This window comes from Myxocyprinus asiaticus, chromosome 17 (genome assembly GCF_019703515.2).
Source record: "Myxocyprinus asiaticus isolate MX2 ecotype Aquarium Trade chromosome 17, UBuf_Myxa_2, whole genome shotgun sequence".
Lineage (NCBI taxonomy): Eukaryota > Metazoa > Chordata > Actinopteri > Cypriniformes > Catostomidae > Myxocyprinus > Myxocyprinus asiaticus.
This window is the reverse complement of record NC_059360.1, coordinates 49,576,133-49,594,514: the sequence shown is the minus strand read 5'-3', so window position 1 is coordinate 49,594,514 and position 18,382 is coordinate 49,576,133. Positions and strand designations below refer to the sequence as shown.

At 37.4% G+C, this 18,382-nt stretch overlaps 2 protein-coding genes across 3 annotated transcripts; one reads left to right on the top strand and one right to left on the bottom strand.

Moving 5' to 3' along the window:
• Positions 1 to 795: 795 nt before the first annotated feature.
• wdr25 (WD repeat domain 25) lies at positions 796 to 7,209 on the bottom strand. Its single transcript, XM_051722517.1, is given in 5 exon segments — positions 796 to 980; positions 1,110 to 1,149; positions 2,633 to 2,773; positions 4,803 to 4,973; positions 7,156 to 7,209. Coding segments are annotated over 5 exon segments (591 nt in total).
• A 3,391-nt stretch (positions 7,210 to 10,600) lies between these two features.
• On the top strand, positions 10,601 to 18,304 carry LOC127455190 (tryptophan--tRNA ligase, cytoplasmic-like). Of its 2 annotated transcripts, none has more exons than XM_051722869.1 (11): positions 10,601 to 10,677; positions 10,877 to 10,990; positions 12,768 to 12,978; positions 13,146 to 13,254; positions 13,343 to 13,462; positions 14,495 to 14,677; positions 14,975 to 15,075; positions 15,174 to 15,286; positions 15,464 to 15,637; positions 15,860 to 16,000; positions 17,999 to 18,304. In XM_051722869.1, exons 1-11 carry the CDS (start codon positions 10,642 to 10,644, stop codon positions 18,155 to 18,157), a joined length of 1,461 nt encoding a protein of 486 aa, XP_051578829.1. In that variant the 5' UTR covers positions 10,601 to 10,641; the 3' UTR covers positions 18,158 to 18,304. The 2 variants fall into 2 exon arrangements, with proteins under 2 accessions (XP_051578829.1, XP_051578830.1); XM_051722870.1 differs by lacking the exon at positions 10,601 to 10,677 and adding an exon at positions 12,224 to 12,366.
• Positions 18,305 to 18,382: the final 78 nt, after the last annotated feature.

Here is an 18,382-nt window from a genome sequence, read left to right as displayed (position 1 = left end):
TAAAGGGGAAAATATGATGCAGAAAATCTTTGTTTTCTTGAAGGTGTTTTGAGAACACAAGAGCACACAGAGAGACTTTAACTAATGAAGACAAAACTAACAAACACAAAGACAGGAAATTAAATGCTCATGTTTTTACTGCAGGTGTGAATCAATCTGTGATCTCAAACTCAAGAGTATTTAAACTCTGTACAGCTGATGAACATCAGGAATCCAGCGTTCTCATTGGTGCAGGAGGGAGAGACGATCCACAGCAATCAGCCAATCAGTCATCAATCTCTCTCTCTCTCTCTCTCTCTCTCTCTCTCTCTCTCTGTCTGTGTGTCTGTGTCTCTCTCTCTCTCTCTCTCTCTCTCTCTCTCTCTCTGTCTGTGTGTCTGTGTCTGTCTCTCTCTCTCTCTCTCTCTCTCTCTCTCTCTCTGTCTGTGTGTCTGTCTCTCTCTCTCTCTCTCTCTCTCTCTCTGTCTGTGTGTCTGTGTCTCTCTCTCTCTCACTCTCTCTCTCTCTCTCTCTCTCTCTCTCTCTCTGGACAATTGTAAAGCAGTGGTTCACATTGTTTTTGGTCATTTACTTAAGTACTTTACACCCATTAGAAGTACACAAATAAACAAACATTTAGTGTATAAATCAAAAGTGCAATGTCATGTGAATTTTATTCACATTAATGAAGAGCATTATGTATGAATGTTGAGAAATTCAGTGGAAATAATTTCCCCATTGAAGAGTTTTCGGGGTCTTTATAAAACATTCAGTGCTTTATTTCAGTTCAACAGTGATAAATAAACAATCACTTGATTAATTCCATATTATGATTTCTCCTAGCCAATCACCCAAGGCCATCACAGCAAGTAACACGGGATGAACACGCGTGTTCATGACCTGTAGCATGTTTAGGGGTTGTGAACTCTGAAAGTCGTAGAAGTGAACAAAACCGGTAGAGCTGCCCGACACCAGAACATGCCTGTCTGCAGAAAATCCACCTACAAACAACACACATTATACAATCAGTTTATAATCCATAGTTACAGATTTAACATAAAGTAATATCCCAAGTGAGACAACAACTTAATTATTAATTCAAACATTATTAATAATTAACCACGTGAAACCCTGTGTCCACAAGTGTGGACGTTGTATTTTGTCTTTGCTCTACACAACACATGATTTAAATGAATTTAAACTGACTGAACACTGTTCATAAGACTCTAGACTGTCATTTAAGGGTTAAACTTCTGCCGCAGCGAGTCACGTGACACAACAGCATGACGTCAATGTCCTTGAAGCGCTCCTACGGATGCAGCGCCAACAAAAGAACCTCTGGTAAGAAACTTCTTTACTTTTTTTCATTGAAACCTGTTTGGGTGTAAAGAGGAGAGTCTCTAGTTTCGTCTGATATGTCGCTTTAAAAAATCTGTTCATTTTTCACACGTCAGCGCACTGATAAACATGATGTCCACATATGTGGATTTTGGGATATTATTCACTCAAAAGTTGAAAAAACATGTTAAAAACATGTTTAACATTAAGACATCTGTGGGTTAGGGTTATATTTTATTTTGTTATCACTGTGCAATACAGTTCTATTCATTAATATTAATAAATGCATTCCTATATTTACTGTGTATTATCACATTGAGAATAAATGAGTTCATACAAAAGCTGAAAAATGTGTCTTTTAGAGGCTTTATATGGAGTTAGGATGAAAATAAGGTGCATTTCAAACTGTTCTGAGACCAGTGCAGACAGACAGCACACTGGAGGTTAAGTCATTCACTAAATAGGGAGCAAGGGAGCATCCTATAGCTCTCTATGCAGTTAAGTGCATTCACTCCTAAAATCTGATCAAAAGTTCAGTTTCAGGCTGCAGATGATGTTTGGATCACTCAACATGTTTGACAGACATGTGACAATGATAATCAGTACATAGATTCAGAATTTATAATGTATCATTTTATTTTAACATGATTGACAGTGATTGGATGATGCTGGACATTACTTTAAATCAGAATTAATTATGATAATCTCTGATGTAATGTCTGTAACATGAATAATCAACACTCAATAAACACATAATAAACTATTTGATGAAAAAAAAATCTGACTTTTTATAGCTTGATATTATTTACATTTTCACAACTTAGTCCTGCTGTCCACATATGAGGAGACTGATTTTTAGGAAAACTATTTGCACTAAAAAAACTTTTTTTGTTTTGTTTTGTTTATTAGGTGCTACTAGTTACAAATGAAAAAGGGAAATGGAAAATGCACACAGCAGTCACACTCGGGTCTCAGGAGGTAAAAACAAAACGGTTACAGTGAGACACTTACAATGGAAGTGAATGGGGCCAATATTTTGAGGGTTTAAAGATTTAAAGAGTTGTTTAAATCATTGTTTTTACAGTCGTTTTATGGTTTACAGTGTTACATACTCATGGAAACAAAGTTGTAAAACTGTATATAACTTTACACAGAAAAGGTTCGTAAGAGATTTTATTTCAAACAATTTCTCAGTTCTCCAGAGCGACCCATCTCACAGAATGTCTTTGAAACAGTGTCTGGAGACGAGACTGATATTAAATAATGATTCATGATCATGCAGCTGTACGTGGCACAATGATTGGGTCGAGCTGACCTTGTGTCCTTCATATCGCCGTCTCTTATTCATTCTGTACAGCCGCTGGGCTGAAAATAGGGCAGAATAGCTGCCATTTGTCTGAGCCACGAAACTATTCTCCAGTGGGTGAGATGACAGACACGGGCAGGTGTAACGTTCCTACAATAACACAAGACCAATATCTGCACACATCAGGAATCCAGCGTAAGGTTGGATGGGATGCCTAGCAACTAGTGGTTAAATTTGCCCCGCCACGACACTTGAGTTAGAGACTTGCATTTTCAAAGAGACCCTTTACTCTTGGGAAACAAGTTTTCCTGAAAGATCCAAATGTCTGAAATCGAACAGAAGTGCACTACAGAACACTGAAGCACACTACACTTGTGCACTTTTCAGAAAGAGAGATGTGTGCATTAATGATGGTGTTTGTCATTAACAGTTTTAAATGTGTTGTGATTTTTCTTTCAGGTTTTGTGCACATTCATGTTAAATCTGTTTTTCCTAGAGTAATGGAGAAGAATATGATCTGACAATATCAATGTTCAGCTGTGATATTACAGACAAAAGTCAGCCAGATGAAATCCTCCAGTTCAACGGTCAATTCTGAACACAGAGGTCAATAATCTCATCTGCTTCATTACAGGAGTTTTATACACTCAGTGCATTACACTAACCGCTGCTTGCAGATTTATTCTTCATATTTAACCCTTTAAGCTCGGATGGGCCCCATGAGAAAAAAATAATCGTCCGTATATTAATAACTACAGTCTTGACCAACACAAAATAGATATCATTTGAAAGATTAGAAGCTCTACTTTCCAGTGCATGTAGACATTATGACCAAAACTGAACAAGTGCTTTGAAATTTACAGATAAATCACAAGTGTTCCATTTTAGTAATTTATAAAACCATTGCGCGGTACATATTATTGCAATCAGTAAAAACATCAAACTGATCAAATAGCCATGTGTCATATGTTGTTAGAAAGCTCTCAAAGAGTAGAATACAACCAGCCTATTTGTTTTACTCACAGACAAAAATATAGCAAGTAATAGCTAAGTATATGTCTTTGACAATTATGTTAGTGTTGCCTATATGCCGCTGTGATGAGGAGGAGGGCGGGGCCAGGCCGTGACTATGCACACCCGGGCCCCAGTCGGGCTAATCAGCCGAGGAGAGGGATAAGTGCAGTGGAATGTGGCAGTTCGGGAGAGAGAAAGCCACATGCAGCTGCCATGTGTGCATTTATATTTTGTGACTTTTTGTTTAAGTTCCTATTAAATATTACTTTGTTCAGCCAGTTCCTGCCTCCTCCTTTCCCATTTTAACCTTGTTACAGCCGTGTTTTCACTTATAACTTAACGAAAGACAAACAGAACATAAAATATCACATACCATTAGGTGATTATATTTCAAACGAGTCCACACACAAGGTAATCAGATGTATAGATCATTAGATAATCCACATGAAGCACAATGTTACATATGGCCACCAGGAGATGGCGCCAAATACATGACACAGACTCAATGATGACTCAAATGACACAGAATGAAACTCATTCTGTGAAATCTCATTACTAAAATCATGTCTGCATGCTATGCAAACCTTTAGTCATTGTTGTGTTTGCATGTGTAATTAGTTCTTATGTACAATTATTATGTTTTATTTGTTTGGAGATGTTTTTGGACACTATGATAAATTATTTTTGTGATGCTATAACTTTTGATTGCTTTGTCGTAACAACGCAAAAAAAAAACAAACAAAAAAAAAATTCTCAGATACAGTTGACATGATTGGAACAAAACAAGAGCAGTTTTTTGGAGCCACCTTGTTTATATCCAGAGATATATAATGTCAAATCAGAATAATAAGAAAAAAAGTAATTTTTTGGTGATTTTTCAGCTGTTTTTTAGTGAGTCTCAGAATGTATCATAATTTATATCATTAAAAAAATTGAAAAGTTTTCTTCAAAGATACCAAACACTTGACCCTCCATTATTTTATTTTATTTTATTTTTTTGTCGAGTTATAAGACTTTATAAGACTTTGCCACTGAAACAGGAAATCTTTAAAAATACGGTCAGAGCTTAAAGGTTTAAGGTTTAAAATCATAATATGAAGAAATCTAGCAACTCATATTTCTTCCATTTTGACACAAATACAGTGGTCTGACGAGTGTTTCTTACATGGAATATCTGGTTGGAGATTTTGGTGGTGGTGTTAAAGTCCCAGGCGATGAGCGTTCAGTCTGCAGAGTCTCGACTAACAGCGTCAGTGCTGCTCACAAACTCTTTACCGTCACTCAGAAACAAGATGTCAAGCATCTGCTGAACACCAGCCTTAAACACACGCAACACCTGCACGAGAACACATATAAAGTGTTTAAGTCTCAGTGAGGTCAACTGGTCATTATAGCAAAATAAACCCAAACACCAAATGTTTCAAACCTAAAAATAGTCATGAAGATAAAACACTTATTACACTAAATGAATCAAATAATATTATAAATAAATCAATAAATGGGCATGAAATATTGATTTGGTGTAAAGTTCTGTCACTTATCACTGTGAATTTCTTGAAAATAAAGTCTCATTAAAAATGTTTTAACAATCTCATTATTTTATTTTATTTGTCTTCTAACAATGTCCAACAGTGTGTGTTCATGCATCACAGGAGATTTATGTCATTTTTGTCATGAAAATTCCCACCACAGTGTATTGTGTTTAACAGACTTCTGTGCTGGAAATTACACTGATGGAAATTACATTTTTAACCCTTTTCAAATAAAATGACCGACTGCTTTGATTTTGTATTAATTTTAACATTCTGTTAACTACATACAAAGCTTTGAATGGTCTAGCTCCGCAGTACGTAAGTGACCTTCTGACACACTATATTCCATGAAAACACTTAGATCAGTGGTTCCCAAACCTGTCCCCGGAGGCCTACCAACACTGCACATTTTGTATACCTCCCTTTTCTGACACACCCAGTTAAGATCTTGGAGCCTCCACTAATGAGCTGATGAGTTGAATCAGGTGTATTTGATTAGGGAGGTATCCAAAATGTGTTGTGTTGGGGGGCCTCCAGGAACAGGGTTGAGAACCACTGACTTCTCACCAGAGGTTCTTTTATTGGCGCTGCATCCGTAGGAGAAGTTTCGGCAATACTCGGTGCGGCAGAAGTTTAACCCTTAAATGACAGTCTAGAGTCTTGTGAACAGTGTTCAGTCGGTATTCAGTTTAAATTATGCGTTGTATATAGTGAAGCCAACATGCAATGTCCACACATGTGGACGCGGGGTCGCACAAGGTTAAATTCAAGGAAAGCATTTTAGTACCTTTTTTTCTGAAAATGCTATAAACGTTTTGGACATAAAGATAACATTTCTGTGAACAGAGGGATTTATTCTAGATTTTTTTAAGATTTTTAACTTTATCACCTCGGACGACCTTATTTATCAATGGTCTTTCATAGACTGAGAAGCAAACACATCTCTCGCTGCTTAATGAAATCTCTCCAGTGTGAACACATTATTAAACAGCAGTAAAATATTCCATCCGCTTGAATCTACTTTGTTTTATTGGTTTGGTTTAACAGTCTGAACGGCTTCATTTCACTTCAATAAATCAAACACATTTTGATCAAAGCAGATCAGTGGAGACTGAAGATAGAAAACAGAAGTTTTACAGTCCGATTCATTCCAGATTCACATTTCAGTAGAACCACACGGGACGTTTAAAGGTGAAGTAAACAGCTACAGCTCAACTCTTAGGCCACATCCACACTAATACAGTTTAGTTTAAAAACACATTGATTTTGCTTCATTTACACCTCTCATCCACACTAGAACAGTGTTTTCCTCCACTGAAAACAGAGACTTTTGTAAACGCTCTCCCATTACCACATACTTTGGAAAACGCTAACATTTGGAAACTGTTTTCAAACTGTGTGAAACAGCATCTGATAGCAGCTGTTCTCATATTCTACAGATGCACAGATATGAGGCATTGTAACGGGATGAACAGAGCTTCATATCACCTCTCTGACAGATCACTGACAGACACACAGATTGAACACGCCATTCTGATCAAACCTGTAAGATCAAATCAAAGTCCTGATCTCTTACTTAGTCCCTTGTGTGTTTTGGGCTTCTTTATAGTTAAAAGTCTCACATGATTTACCTTTATTATTATTATTATTATTATTGGGATTTTGATATGGTATCTGCAAAATCCACTAATTCAAACTCATGATTTAGTTTTATGACAATATAACAGCAAGAGAGAGAAACACTTCCACATAAACTGACTTCCTGATGGAGGTACAGGAGGTCCAGTGCTTTTAGATACAAACTAGATTTTTACTCACTCACGGCTACAATGCTGTGGATGGTTGCTATGTGGTTGCTAAGGTGTTCTGGGTGGTTTCTTACTGCCCCAAGTCAAAAGAGCCCATCCTGTACTAATAAATGCAGTGTATCTGATTAAGTGTTTGATTAAAACAGGGGATCAATAAACCAGTTACTATTAATCTCACACCATCATCCTCTCTGTATGACAGATTCCTGAGTGAACAGGCAAACGCTCTCATGAATATTGAAATAGTTAATTATAAAGGGCTTATCAGAGTAAACATAATAACCTGCGCCATTTGACCTTTCCTGAGGTCACAGATGAAGCATGTGGGGTCGTCGGGTATATGATATGGGTGCAATTATGTACCCAAAATGAGTTATACATTTTAACCAGAGGTACAGAAAGGGTCCCGTTGAGAATATCACCCCAGTGATGGAAGTTTTCCATTAACAGTATCTTTTTGTTCTGACAGTGAAGGTCAGAGGTCATGTGTTATTAGTGTGTTCGTAACAGTTGACAAAAGAAATCTTTAGCATATATACATGTTGAATATATACAGTCTCTCTCTTCTAGGAAAACAGAACCTGTGTGTTCTTTTCCTGCTCTTGAGATTATCTGCTGTCATTTACTTCAGTTCATTACTCATTAATTCTCATTCATGTGACAATAATCAATTACTCAATGTAGGCCATGAGACTTTTCAAAGTTTATTGATTTCTGTTCATTTCTTTCAGTGTTTGTAAAGAATCTGTCTCCTCTCTTTTAAACAATGTAAACTGTGGATTTATTCTGAACAGAGTTTACATTAGTGACAGATATAGTTTAGAACGATTAATCGGCTGGTTTTAGATCATTGTAAGATTATCAGTATCAAAAATAATATTATCAGCACCTGTGTGACCCATTAGAGAACTGTTAGCGCCACCTTGTGACAGCTCCAAAATCTACAGACAGCCTTTTCAATGGATAATAAACTATTTGTTTTCACTTGTTTAATAAATAATAATGTGTAAAACAACTGTTCATTGAATGATTTTGTGTATGTCTCATTTGCTGTGCTTCAGCATTACATCAGCTACACTGCACAAATTGTGATTTCCAGGTCTTTAAATGTCATGGTGAGTTTTCAATGCTTTTTTAAAGATTTTATTCATTTTCATGACTTTTCCAGACCTGGAAATCACAGTTTTTGCTCAATACACCATTTCATTCCCAGATATTTTCAGGTATTTCATGACTGTGGGCCTTTGGTCTCCTTTAGATTACAGACAAGAGTCAGAAATTGACAAAAATGCCGCCAAAATAAAAAACATGAACATGAAAACATGCTTCTTCAAATAATTTTTTCATTTATTTATTTTTCAGTATTCTAATATAGTTTAAGTTTTATATACACTGCCTACTGTTTCCACATGCACAATGCAAGGAGAATTTACAGGATTGGGACTAAACAGCTGTGTGGCCACAAGAAAGATACTTGTGTTAGTGAGGCTAATCAGAAAAATCGACTTCAATTTGCTAGTGACTGTGGAGCGATGGAAAAAGGTAATGTGGTCTGATGAGTCAGATTTACCCTATTCCAAAGCAATGGGCACGTTAGGGTAAGAAGGGAAGCACATGATGCACCCATCATGCATAGTGCCCACTGTACAAGCCTCTGGTGGCAGTGTTGTGATCTGGGGTTGCTACAGTTGGTCAGGTCGAGGCTCAGCAACGTTATGCGGCAATAAAGTGAAGTCAGCTGACTACCTGAATGTACTGAATGACCAGGTTATCCCATCAATGGATTTTTTCTTCCCTGACGGCACGGGCATATTCCAGGACGACAATGCCAAGATTCATCGGGCTCAAATTGTGAAAGAGTGGTTCAGTGAGCATGAGGAATCATTTTCACACAGAGTCTTGACCTTAACCCCATTGAAAGTCTTTGGGATGTGCTGGAGAAGACTTTACGGAGTGGTTCGAGTCTCCCGTCATCAATACAAGATCTCGGCCAAAATTTAATGCAACTCTGGATGGAAATAAATGTTGTGACGTTGCATATGGTTGTCGAAACAATGCCACAACGAATGTGCACCGTAATCAAAGCTAAAGGCAGTCCAATGAAATATTAGAGTATGCGACTTTTTTTTTTTGGCCAGGAAGTGTATATATAACTTTTAATTATATTTTATGTTTTATATATATATATATATATATAAATAACATAAAATATGAGTTGATGTTGATTTCATTTTAAGGTAAAAGAGGTAATAAATTCTCAATCTTGAGAATTTGTATTAAAGGGGTCATGACATGCCTATTTTTATTATTTTAATATGTTCCTTGAGGCTGACTTACGATATTAGTCATTTATATTAGTCATTTGTTTGTAAAACATTATCATTTTCCGTCAGTCAGAAACACTCTGTTTTGGTGCTGCTTCTCCTTTAAGAGTTGACAGTACACGCCCACTGTTCTGATTGGCTCTCTGCTCTTGATTGACCTGCTCTCTCTACAGGGCCCATTTATAATACAAAAATACGGTTTAGAATTTGTTGTGGGGGCCCCCCTGGACCTGTGGGCCCCTAAAACATTACCACCTTTCACCCCACTAGGTACGGCCCTGCCGAGGAGCCGCAGACAGAACTTCATCACTGTCAGAATCCTCATAATCCACTAGACACCATTTGACACTTAATACAGTTTAAACAGAATGACTGATGTTTATAAAGATCACATCTTGTTTCAGTGAGAACTTTGCCACCTGCTGGACATCTGCTGATGTGTCACAATTTAAAGTTGTGAGAGATCATGATCTACTATTCCACTAAGATCATGACATACTACAGTCTAATTAAACCAATGTATGTCATTTCTGCACCACCAAACTGAATGCAAAAATAAACGTTGTTTTCAAAAAAGCTTTCTGAACACGCTGAAGACGCACGTCTTCCATTGGTCAAACAAAGAGATAGTCCCGCCCCCAGCTCACACCATTGGCTGAGTGATGTTGTTAGGGCGGGTCTAAGTGGGAACGTAGGATTTTTTTATAGCGCCACAGAGACACAGTGTTTAGTGTTTTCGAGAAAATTAACCTATGATTGGCTTACTTATAGTTGTCTCAGCATGTTAAACAGGGACAGGAGAAAGTATTTTAACACTGAAAAAGATTTAAAATAAAAAGCATCAGAAGAAACTACATTAGATTAAGACCACAAAACTCACTTTTAACGTCGGATGACTGATATTTACATTATCTATATTGTCACAATTACAAATAAACCTTGATCCACCAAATCCATATCATAACATGAGCCTTTATGTCACTTTATTATCATTTGTATCAACATAATCGCGTTTGCATCCATATATAACCCGTTAATAATCTGTTAAATGAGAATATTCGTGTGTGCAGATGAATTTGAGTTGAAATACTATAAACTTCAAAATAAGAGTCTCATTTTTAATTATTACTACTTATAATATTCATTCTAGATTAAGTATCTCGCATCTATTACATTGATCTTAGAAATACAAATTGCGACTAAAAAGTTTTTTAAATAGTTTTCATTCACGGGAACGATGTAATGTTGTGATAGTAAGTTGTGATGGGAACGGTTGTGTGTTTAGTGTTTCCTGACGGACAGTCACCGGTGTGACACTGACGCAGCGAATCTGATGCAAGATGAATGAACAAATCACATCTTCAAATTTAAACACGGTGAGTTTATTTCATGATTAATGTTATTATTTCATACTGAGATTAACACGTGAATATGACTCGTGTTATAGATCGATTACAGATCAATATTCACAGGTTGTCATGCTTCAGTTGAGCATATGGTGCATGTCACAGCTGTTATTCTCATATATGATCTCAATGAATGTTACAGTAATATTAAACTCATTCTCTGTTATAGGTGATGATGTCAGTGAGTGAAACAGCAGCAGATATGAGCGTGATGGATCTTTATAATCATCTGACAGCACAAGGAGAAACAGTCAGAAACCTCAAAACAAACAAAGCTCCTAAAGTGAGTCTCACTCTATTCAAAGATGATCAGATATGTATCTGTCAGAATATATATATATATATATATATATATATATATATATATATATATATATATATATACAGTTGAAGTCAGAAGTTTACATACACCTTAGCCAAATACATTTAAACTCAGTTTTTCACAATTCCTGACATTTAATGGTAGAAAACATTCCCTGTCTTAGGTCAGTTAGGATCACTACTTTATTTTAAGAATGTGAAATGTCAGAATAATAGTAGAGAGAATGATTTATTTCAGCTTTTATTTCTTTCATCACATTCCCAGTGGTCAGAAGTTTACATACACTGTTAGTATTTGGTAGCATTGCCTTTAAATTGTTTAACTTGGGTCAGATGTTTTGGGTATCCTTCCACAAGCTTCTCACAAGTTGCTGGAATTTTGTCCCATTCCTCCAGACAGAACTGGTGTTACTGAGTCAGGTTTGTAGGCCTCCTTACTCGCACACGCTTTTTCAGTTCTGCACACAAATTTTCTATCAGATTGAGGTCAGGGCTTTGTGATGGCCACTCCAGTACCTTGACTTTGTTGTCCTTAAACCATTTTGCCACAACTTTGGAGGTATGCTTGGGGTCATTGTCCATTTGGAAGACCCATTTGTGACCGAGCTTTAACTTCCTGTCTGATGTCTTGAGATGTTGCTTCAATATATCCACATGATTTTCCTTCCTCATGATGCCATCTATTTTGTGAAGTGCACGAGTCCCTCCTGCAGCAAAGCACCCCCACAACATGATGCTGCCACCCCCATGCTTCACGGTTGGGATGGTGTTCTTTGGCTTGCAAGCCTCACCCTTTTTCCTCCAAACATAACGATGGTCATTATGGTCAAACAGTTCATTTTTGTTTCATCAGACCAGAGGACATTTCTCCAAAAAGTAAGATCTTTGTCCCCATGTGCACTTGCAAACTGTAGTCTGGCTTTTTTATGGAGGTTTTGGAGCAGTAGCTTCTTCCTTGCTGAGCAGCCTTTCAGGTTATGTCGATATAGGACTCGTTTTACTGTGGATATAGATACTTGTCTACCTGTTTCCTCCAGCATCTTCACAAGGTCCTTTGCTGTTGTTCTGGGTTTGATTTGCACTTTTTGCGCCAAACTATGTTCATCTCTAGGAGACAGAATGCGTCTCCTTCCTGAGCGGTATGATGGCTGTGTGGTCTCATGGTGTTTATACTTGCGTACTATTGTTTGTACAGATGAACGTGGTACCTTCAGACGTTTGGAAATTGCTCCCAATGATGAACCAGACTTGTGGAGGTCCACAGTTTAGTTTCTGAGGTCTTGGCTGATTTCTTTTGATTTTCCCATGATGTCAAGCAAAGAGGCTCTGAGTTTGAAGGTAGGCCTTAAAATACATCCACAGATACACCTCCAATTCAGTACACCTCCTATCAGAAGCTAATTGGCTAATTGTATAAAGGCTTGACATCATTTTCTGGAATTTTCCAAACTGCTTAAAGGCACAGTTAACTTAGTGTATGTAAACTTCTGACCCACTGGAATTGTGATATAGTCAATTAAAAGTGAAACAATCAGTCTGTAAACAATTGTTGGAAAAATTACTCAAGTAGATGTCCTAAACGACTTGCTAAAACTATAGTTTGCTAATATTAAATCTGTGGAGTGGTTAAAAAATGAGTTTCAATGGCTTCAACCTAAGTGTATGTAAACTTCTGACTTCAACTGTGTGTGTGTTTCATTAAATCATTAAATGTGATTTCTGGATGTTGACTCCTGCAGGTTGATATTGATGCTGCTGTTCAGTTATTATTGAAGATGAAGGTTGATTATAAACAAGTCACCGGTCAGGACTATAAGGCCGGATGTCCGCCGGTGGTTGGTGTGGTCTCGATTGATAACGGATCAGCTGTGGAGGAGGGAGACGATCAGGTCGATCCGTGGACTGTGTCCACCAGCAATGCTAAAGGAGTGGACTATGATAAACTTATCGGTTGGTTATGATGATGCACTTTATCTTAATTATCTTAGCGTCTCTGTGCTCAGATTAATGGTATATCTTGTTATTTTTTCTGATTTTAGTTCGAAACTGTTTGATCATGCATATTAAAGTATGAAACATTATTAATGATGTATTAAGAATATTATTGTTGTTGTCAGTGCGGTTTGGCAGCAGTAAGATCGATCAGGAGCTGGTGGACAGAATCGCTCGTGTCACTGGAAAAACGCCACATCATTTTCTGCGCAGAGGAATCTTCTTCTCACATAGGTCTGTGATGACAGAGATTTATTAAAGAGAGAAATCACATTTACAAACTGCACATGAATGTAATAACATGTTTTCATTTGACCTGCAGGGATATGCATCAGATCCTGGACGCGTATGAGAAACAGAAGTCTTTCTATCTGTACACGGGCAGAGGACCCTCCTCAGAGGCCATGCATGTGGGTCACCTGATCCCCTTCATCTTCACCAAGTGAGTCTTCATCAGTCACAACACAAGAACACTGGAGAATATCAGTGTTATGATTTATTTCATCATATCTGATGTGATTATTGTGATTGTAGGATGCAGATGTTATGATTGTGGGATACAGATGTTATGATTGTGATTGTGGGATACAAAATGTTGTTATTGTGGGATGCAGGTGTGATTATTGTGATTGTGTAGGATGCAGGTGTGATTATTGTGATTGTGTAGGATGCAGATGCTATTATTGTGAATGTGTCAGATACATGTGTGATTGCAGGATACAGATGTGATTATTATGATTGTTTAGGATGCAGATGCTATTGTAGGATGCAGATGTGATTATTGTGATTGTAGGATTCAGATACAGGTGTTATTGTAGGATGCAGATGTGATTATTGTGAATGTGTGGGATGCAGATGTGATTATTGTGATTGCAGGATGTAGATGTTATTGTGAATGTGTCAGATACAGGTGTGATTGTTTAGGATGCAGATGTTATTATTGTGATTGTAGGATTCAGATACAGGTGTTACTGTAGGATGCAGATGTGATTATTGTGATTGTAAGATTCAGATACAGGTGTTATTGTAGGATGCAGATGTGATTATTGTGAATGTGTGGGATGCAGATGTGATTATTGTGATTGCAGGATGCAGATGTTATTATTGTGAATGTGTCATACAGGTGTGATTGTTTAGGATGCAGATGTTATTGCAGGATGCAGATGTGATTGTGATTGCAGGATACAGATGTGATTATTGTGAATGTGTCAGATGCAGATGTTATTATTGTGATTAGGATTCAGATACAGGTGTGATTGCAGGATGCAGATGTGATTATTGTGAATGTGTGGGATGCAGATGTGATTATTGTGATTGCAGGATGCAGATGTTATTGTGAATGTGTCAGATACAGGTGTGATTGTTTAGGATGCAGATGTTATTGCAGGATGCAGATGTGATTATTGTGATTGCAGGATGCAGATGTGATTATTGTGATTGCAGGATACAGATGTGATTATTGTGATTGTTACAGGTGGCTTCAGGACGTGTTTGACGTTCCTCTGGTCATTCAGTTGACTGATGATGAGAAATATCTGTGGAAAGATCTGTCACAGGAAGAGTGTCATCGTTACGCGGTGGAGAACGCTAAAGACATCATCGCTTGTGGATTTGATGTTAACAAAACCTTCATCTTCTCTGATATGGACTATATGGGGTAAACAGTCCAAAAATTTTGTCAGAGCATTTTCAGGTTGTTTCTGTGCAGCCAGCAGGTGTTGCTATAATGCTAAATCAAACCTTAAAAATTAAACTCTCAGTAAATTTCTTTGTTCATCATCGTAAGTGCAGCTTCTGAAAACTCAGGTTGACAGGTTGATTTCCTTAAGATTATTATATATTTAGTATTATCCTGGAAGATAATCACACAGAGCTTTTCATTCAATGTCTCTGATGATTTTAAACTCATGATCATGTTTTCTGAGTCAGAACATCTGAATGTTTCTTTCAACAGGTCGAGTCCTTCCTTTTATAGAAACGTTGTGAAGATTCAGAAACACGTCACATTTAATCAAGTAAAAGGAATCTTTGGATTCACAGACAGTGACTGTATCGGTGAGGAAGTATAAAAATAAACTTCTTGCTTTAGTTTTAACTCACTGAATTCACGGAAATTTTTACTGATGTCAGTGTATCTGTTTGTGCATCTGCAGGTAAAATCAGTTTTCCAGCGATTCAAGCGGCTCCGTCTTTCAGTAACTCATTCCCACAGATCTTCGGCGACAGAAAAGATGTTCAGTGTCTCATTCCATGTGCCATTGATCAGGTGACCTGCCGTCAAACAAACTCTGTTTACGTCAAAGTTTTTGAATCTATTAAAGACTAAAAGTCACATATTGTTACATTCATGTTTGATCATGTGAAATCACAAAACAACATTAATCTTTGAATAAATCTTGTTTCACGTCACGTGATAACAGTTTTTGATTGGCTGTTTCTTCAGGACCCGTATTTCCGTATGACTCGTGATGTGGCCCCACGGATTGGTTACCCCAAACCCGCTCTGCTGCACTCCACATTTTTCCCGGCGCTGCAGGGAGCTCAAACCAAGATGAGCGCCAGTGACGCAAACTCTTCTATATTCCTCACAGACACGCCCAAACAGATCAAGAATAAGGTTCATCCTGATGATTGACTCAAAATGAGAGAACAGTTTTGGTTTCATTTTGTTATTATTAATGATTATCTGCCAATGACATTGTTTGGAGAATGTAAACTAGAGTTCAGGTAACTCGCTTTGAGTGGACGTCCTGAACATCTGCAGTATATTTGCTCAATCTAGCACTCTTAAATCCAGTTCTGACCCGCACGTAAAAGAGCTCTGTGTGTGTTGATGCAGGTAAATAAACATGCGTTTTCTGGAGGTAAAGACACTATAGAGGAACACAGGAAGTTTGGAGGAAATCCAGACGTGGACGTTTCCTTCATGTATCTGACATTTTTCCTGGAAGATGATGAGCAGTTGGAGAAGATCAGACAGGTGAGATTAGACACACAGATTACTATACTGACAAATGTATTTATATATATATATATATATATATATTCGTATGATATTAAACAATTGTAAAAGAACACAGCCAGCATTACATGGAAAGTTGTCATAATTTAAAGTCCAAGTCAGTTAGATATTGCTCTGCCTCAGGAGTTGCTTCAAGTAGTGTCCAAAGACCACTAATAAAGCATCTTATTGGGCACTCATTTACCATGTGATCAGTTGTCTGGCAAGGTGCACCACAATCACACGCTGGGGAATCTGCAGCTCTCCGCTTATACATGAGAGAGGCACACATTCCTTGGGTGGTGCGAAACATGTTCAACATGACCCACTCACGCCACCTCAGTTCACAGCTAGGCACTCTCATTACTGGGTCAGCAACAGGGTGGCCATTTGCTGGCAAGGAAGAGATCCACTGCTCTCTCCACCTCTCTTCCATACAGAATTCTCCTCCTCCTTGAACTGGGTCAAGTATCCAGACTGGTCTCCGTGAGCGGAGTCTAATATCTGGAAGATCTAAAAGTACGTGATACAGACAGGAGTTCCTGTATCGCCAGCAACCCTGGTATTCACGTATGGCTGCAGCTTCACGCCTCAGTTTAGGCAGAGCAATATTGGCAAGTACTGGCAGCCAAGATAACTGACTTGACTTGTTTACACCTGAAATGAAGCGCATGGTGCTGTTCAGCTGAACATCTACCTTGGTAGTGTGTACACTGTTCAGCCACACTGGTGCACAATACTCAGTAGCTGAATAGACAAGAGCTAGTGTTGCAGTGTGTATAGTGACAAATGATAATTTATCTTGTTTCAGTGGCATACCCAGAATTAAAGGCTCATAACTCGACAAAATAAACAAGGAGGGTCAAGTGTTTGTTATCATTGTGAAGAAAACTTTTCACATTTTTTAAAGATATAGCTTATGATACATTCTGAGACTCTAAGCCTAAGAAACTACTAAAAAAAAGAGCCAAACATTTATTTTTATTTTTATGATTTGACATTATATATCTCTGGGTGTAAATAAGGCGACTCTGAAAAACTGCTTTTGTTTTGTTCCAGCTGTATCTGAGAAAAAAAATTGTGTTGATACGACAAAGCAATCAAAAGTTATAACATTACAAAAATAATTTATCATAGTGTCCAAAAACATCTCCAAACAAATAAAACATAATAGTCGTACATAAGAACTAATTACACATGCAAACACAACAATGACTAAAGGTTTGTATAGCATGCACACATGATTTTAGTAATGAGATTTCACAGAATGAGTTTCATTCTGTGTCATTTGAGTCATCATTGAGTCTGTGTCATGTATTTGGCGCCATCTCCTGGTGGTCATATGTAACATTGTGCTTCATGTGGATTATCTAATGATCTATACATCTGATTACCTTGTGTGTGGACTCGTTTGAAAGATAATCACCTCCTCTAAGTAATGCTATGTGATATTTGATATTGAAGTTATAAGTGAAAATGTGGCATATAAGCAACACCTACATAATTGTCAAAGACGTATACTTAGCTATTACTCGCTATATTTTTGTCTGTGAGTAAAACAAATAGGCTGGTTGTATTCTATTCTTTGAGAGCTTTCTAACAACATATGACACATGACTATTTGATGAGATTAATGTTTTTACTGATTGCAATATTATGTACAGTGCAATTTGTTTTATAAATGATCAAAATGGAGCACTTCTGATTTGTCTGTAAATTTCAAAGCACTTGTTCAGTTTTGGTCATAATGTCTACATGCATTGGAAAGAAGAGCTTCTAATCTTTCAAACGATATCTATTTTGTGTTGGTCAAGAGTGTAGTTATTAATATATTGACAATAACTTTTTCCTGTGGGCTCATCTGAGCTTAAAGGGTTAATGATTTAAATGATGATACTCATCAAGAATGAGATGATATGTGCAGTTTATCATCTCGTATTGTATGGAGTGTTTAATCAGTTTGATGTTGTCGTTCAGGATTACAGCAGTGGAGCTCTTCTGACCGGTGAACTGAAGAAATGTTTAATCGAGACCCTCCAGCCGATGATCACCGCTCACCAAGAGAAACGCAAACTAGTGACAGACGAAACCGTCAAACAGTTCATGAGCCCACGCAAGTTAGACTTCAACTACTAGTTTATCTAGAAGAGAAATGAATGAACGAGAGACTAATTAAACACTGAGGTCTTCACATGAACTGTTCAGAACATTACAGAAGCATCAGAATCACAGCTGATGAAGAAAACTGCAACAAAACTTGATTAAATATCCTCTTCATGTCCATTTCTGCTTGTGTTGAATAAATCTGATGAGACAACCCTGTATATAATATATCTTACACAACAAAATACTGTTTTAAGA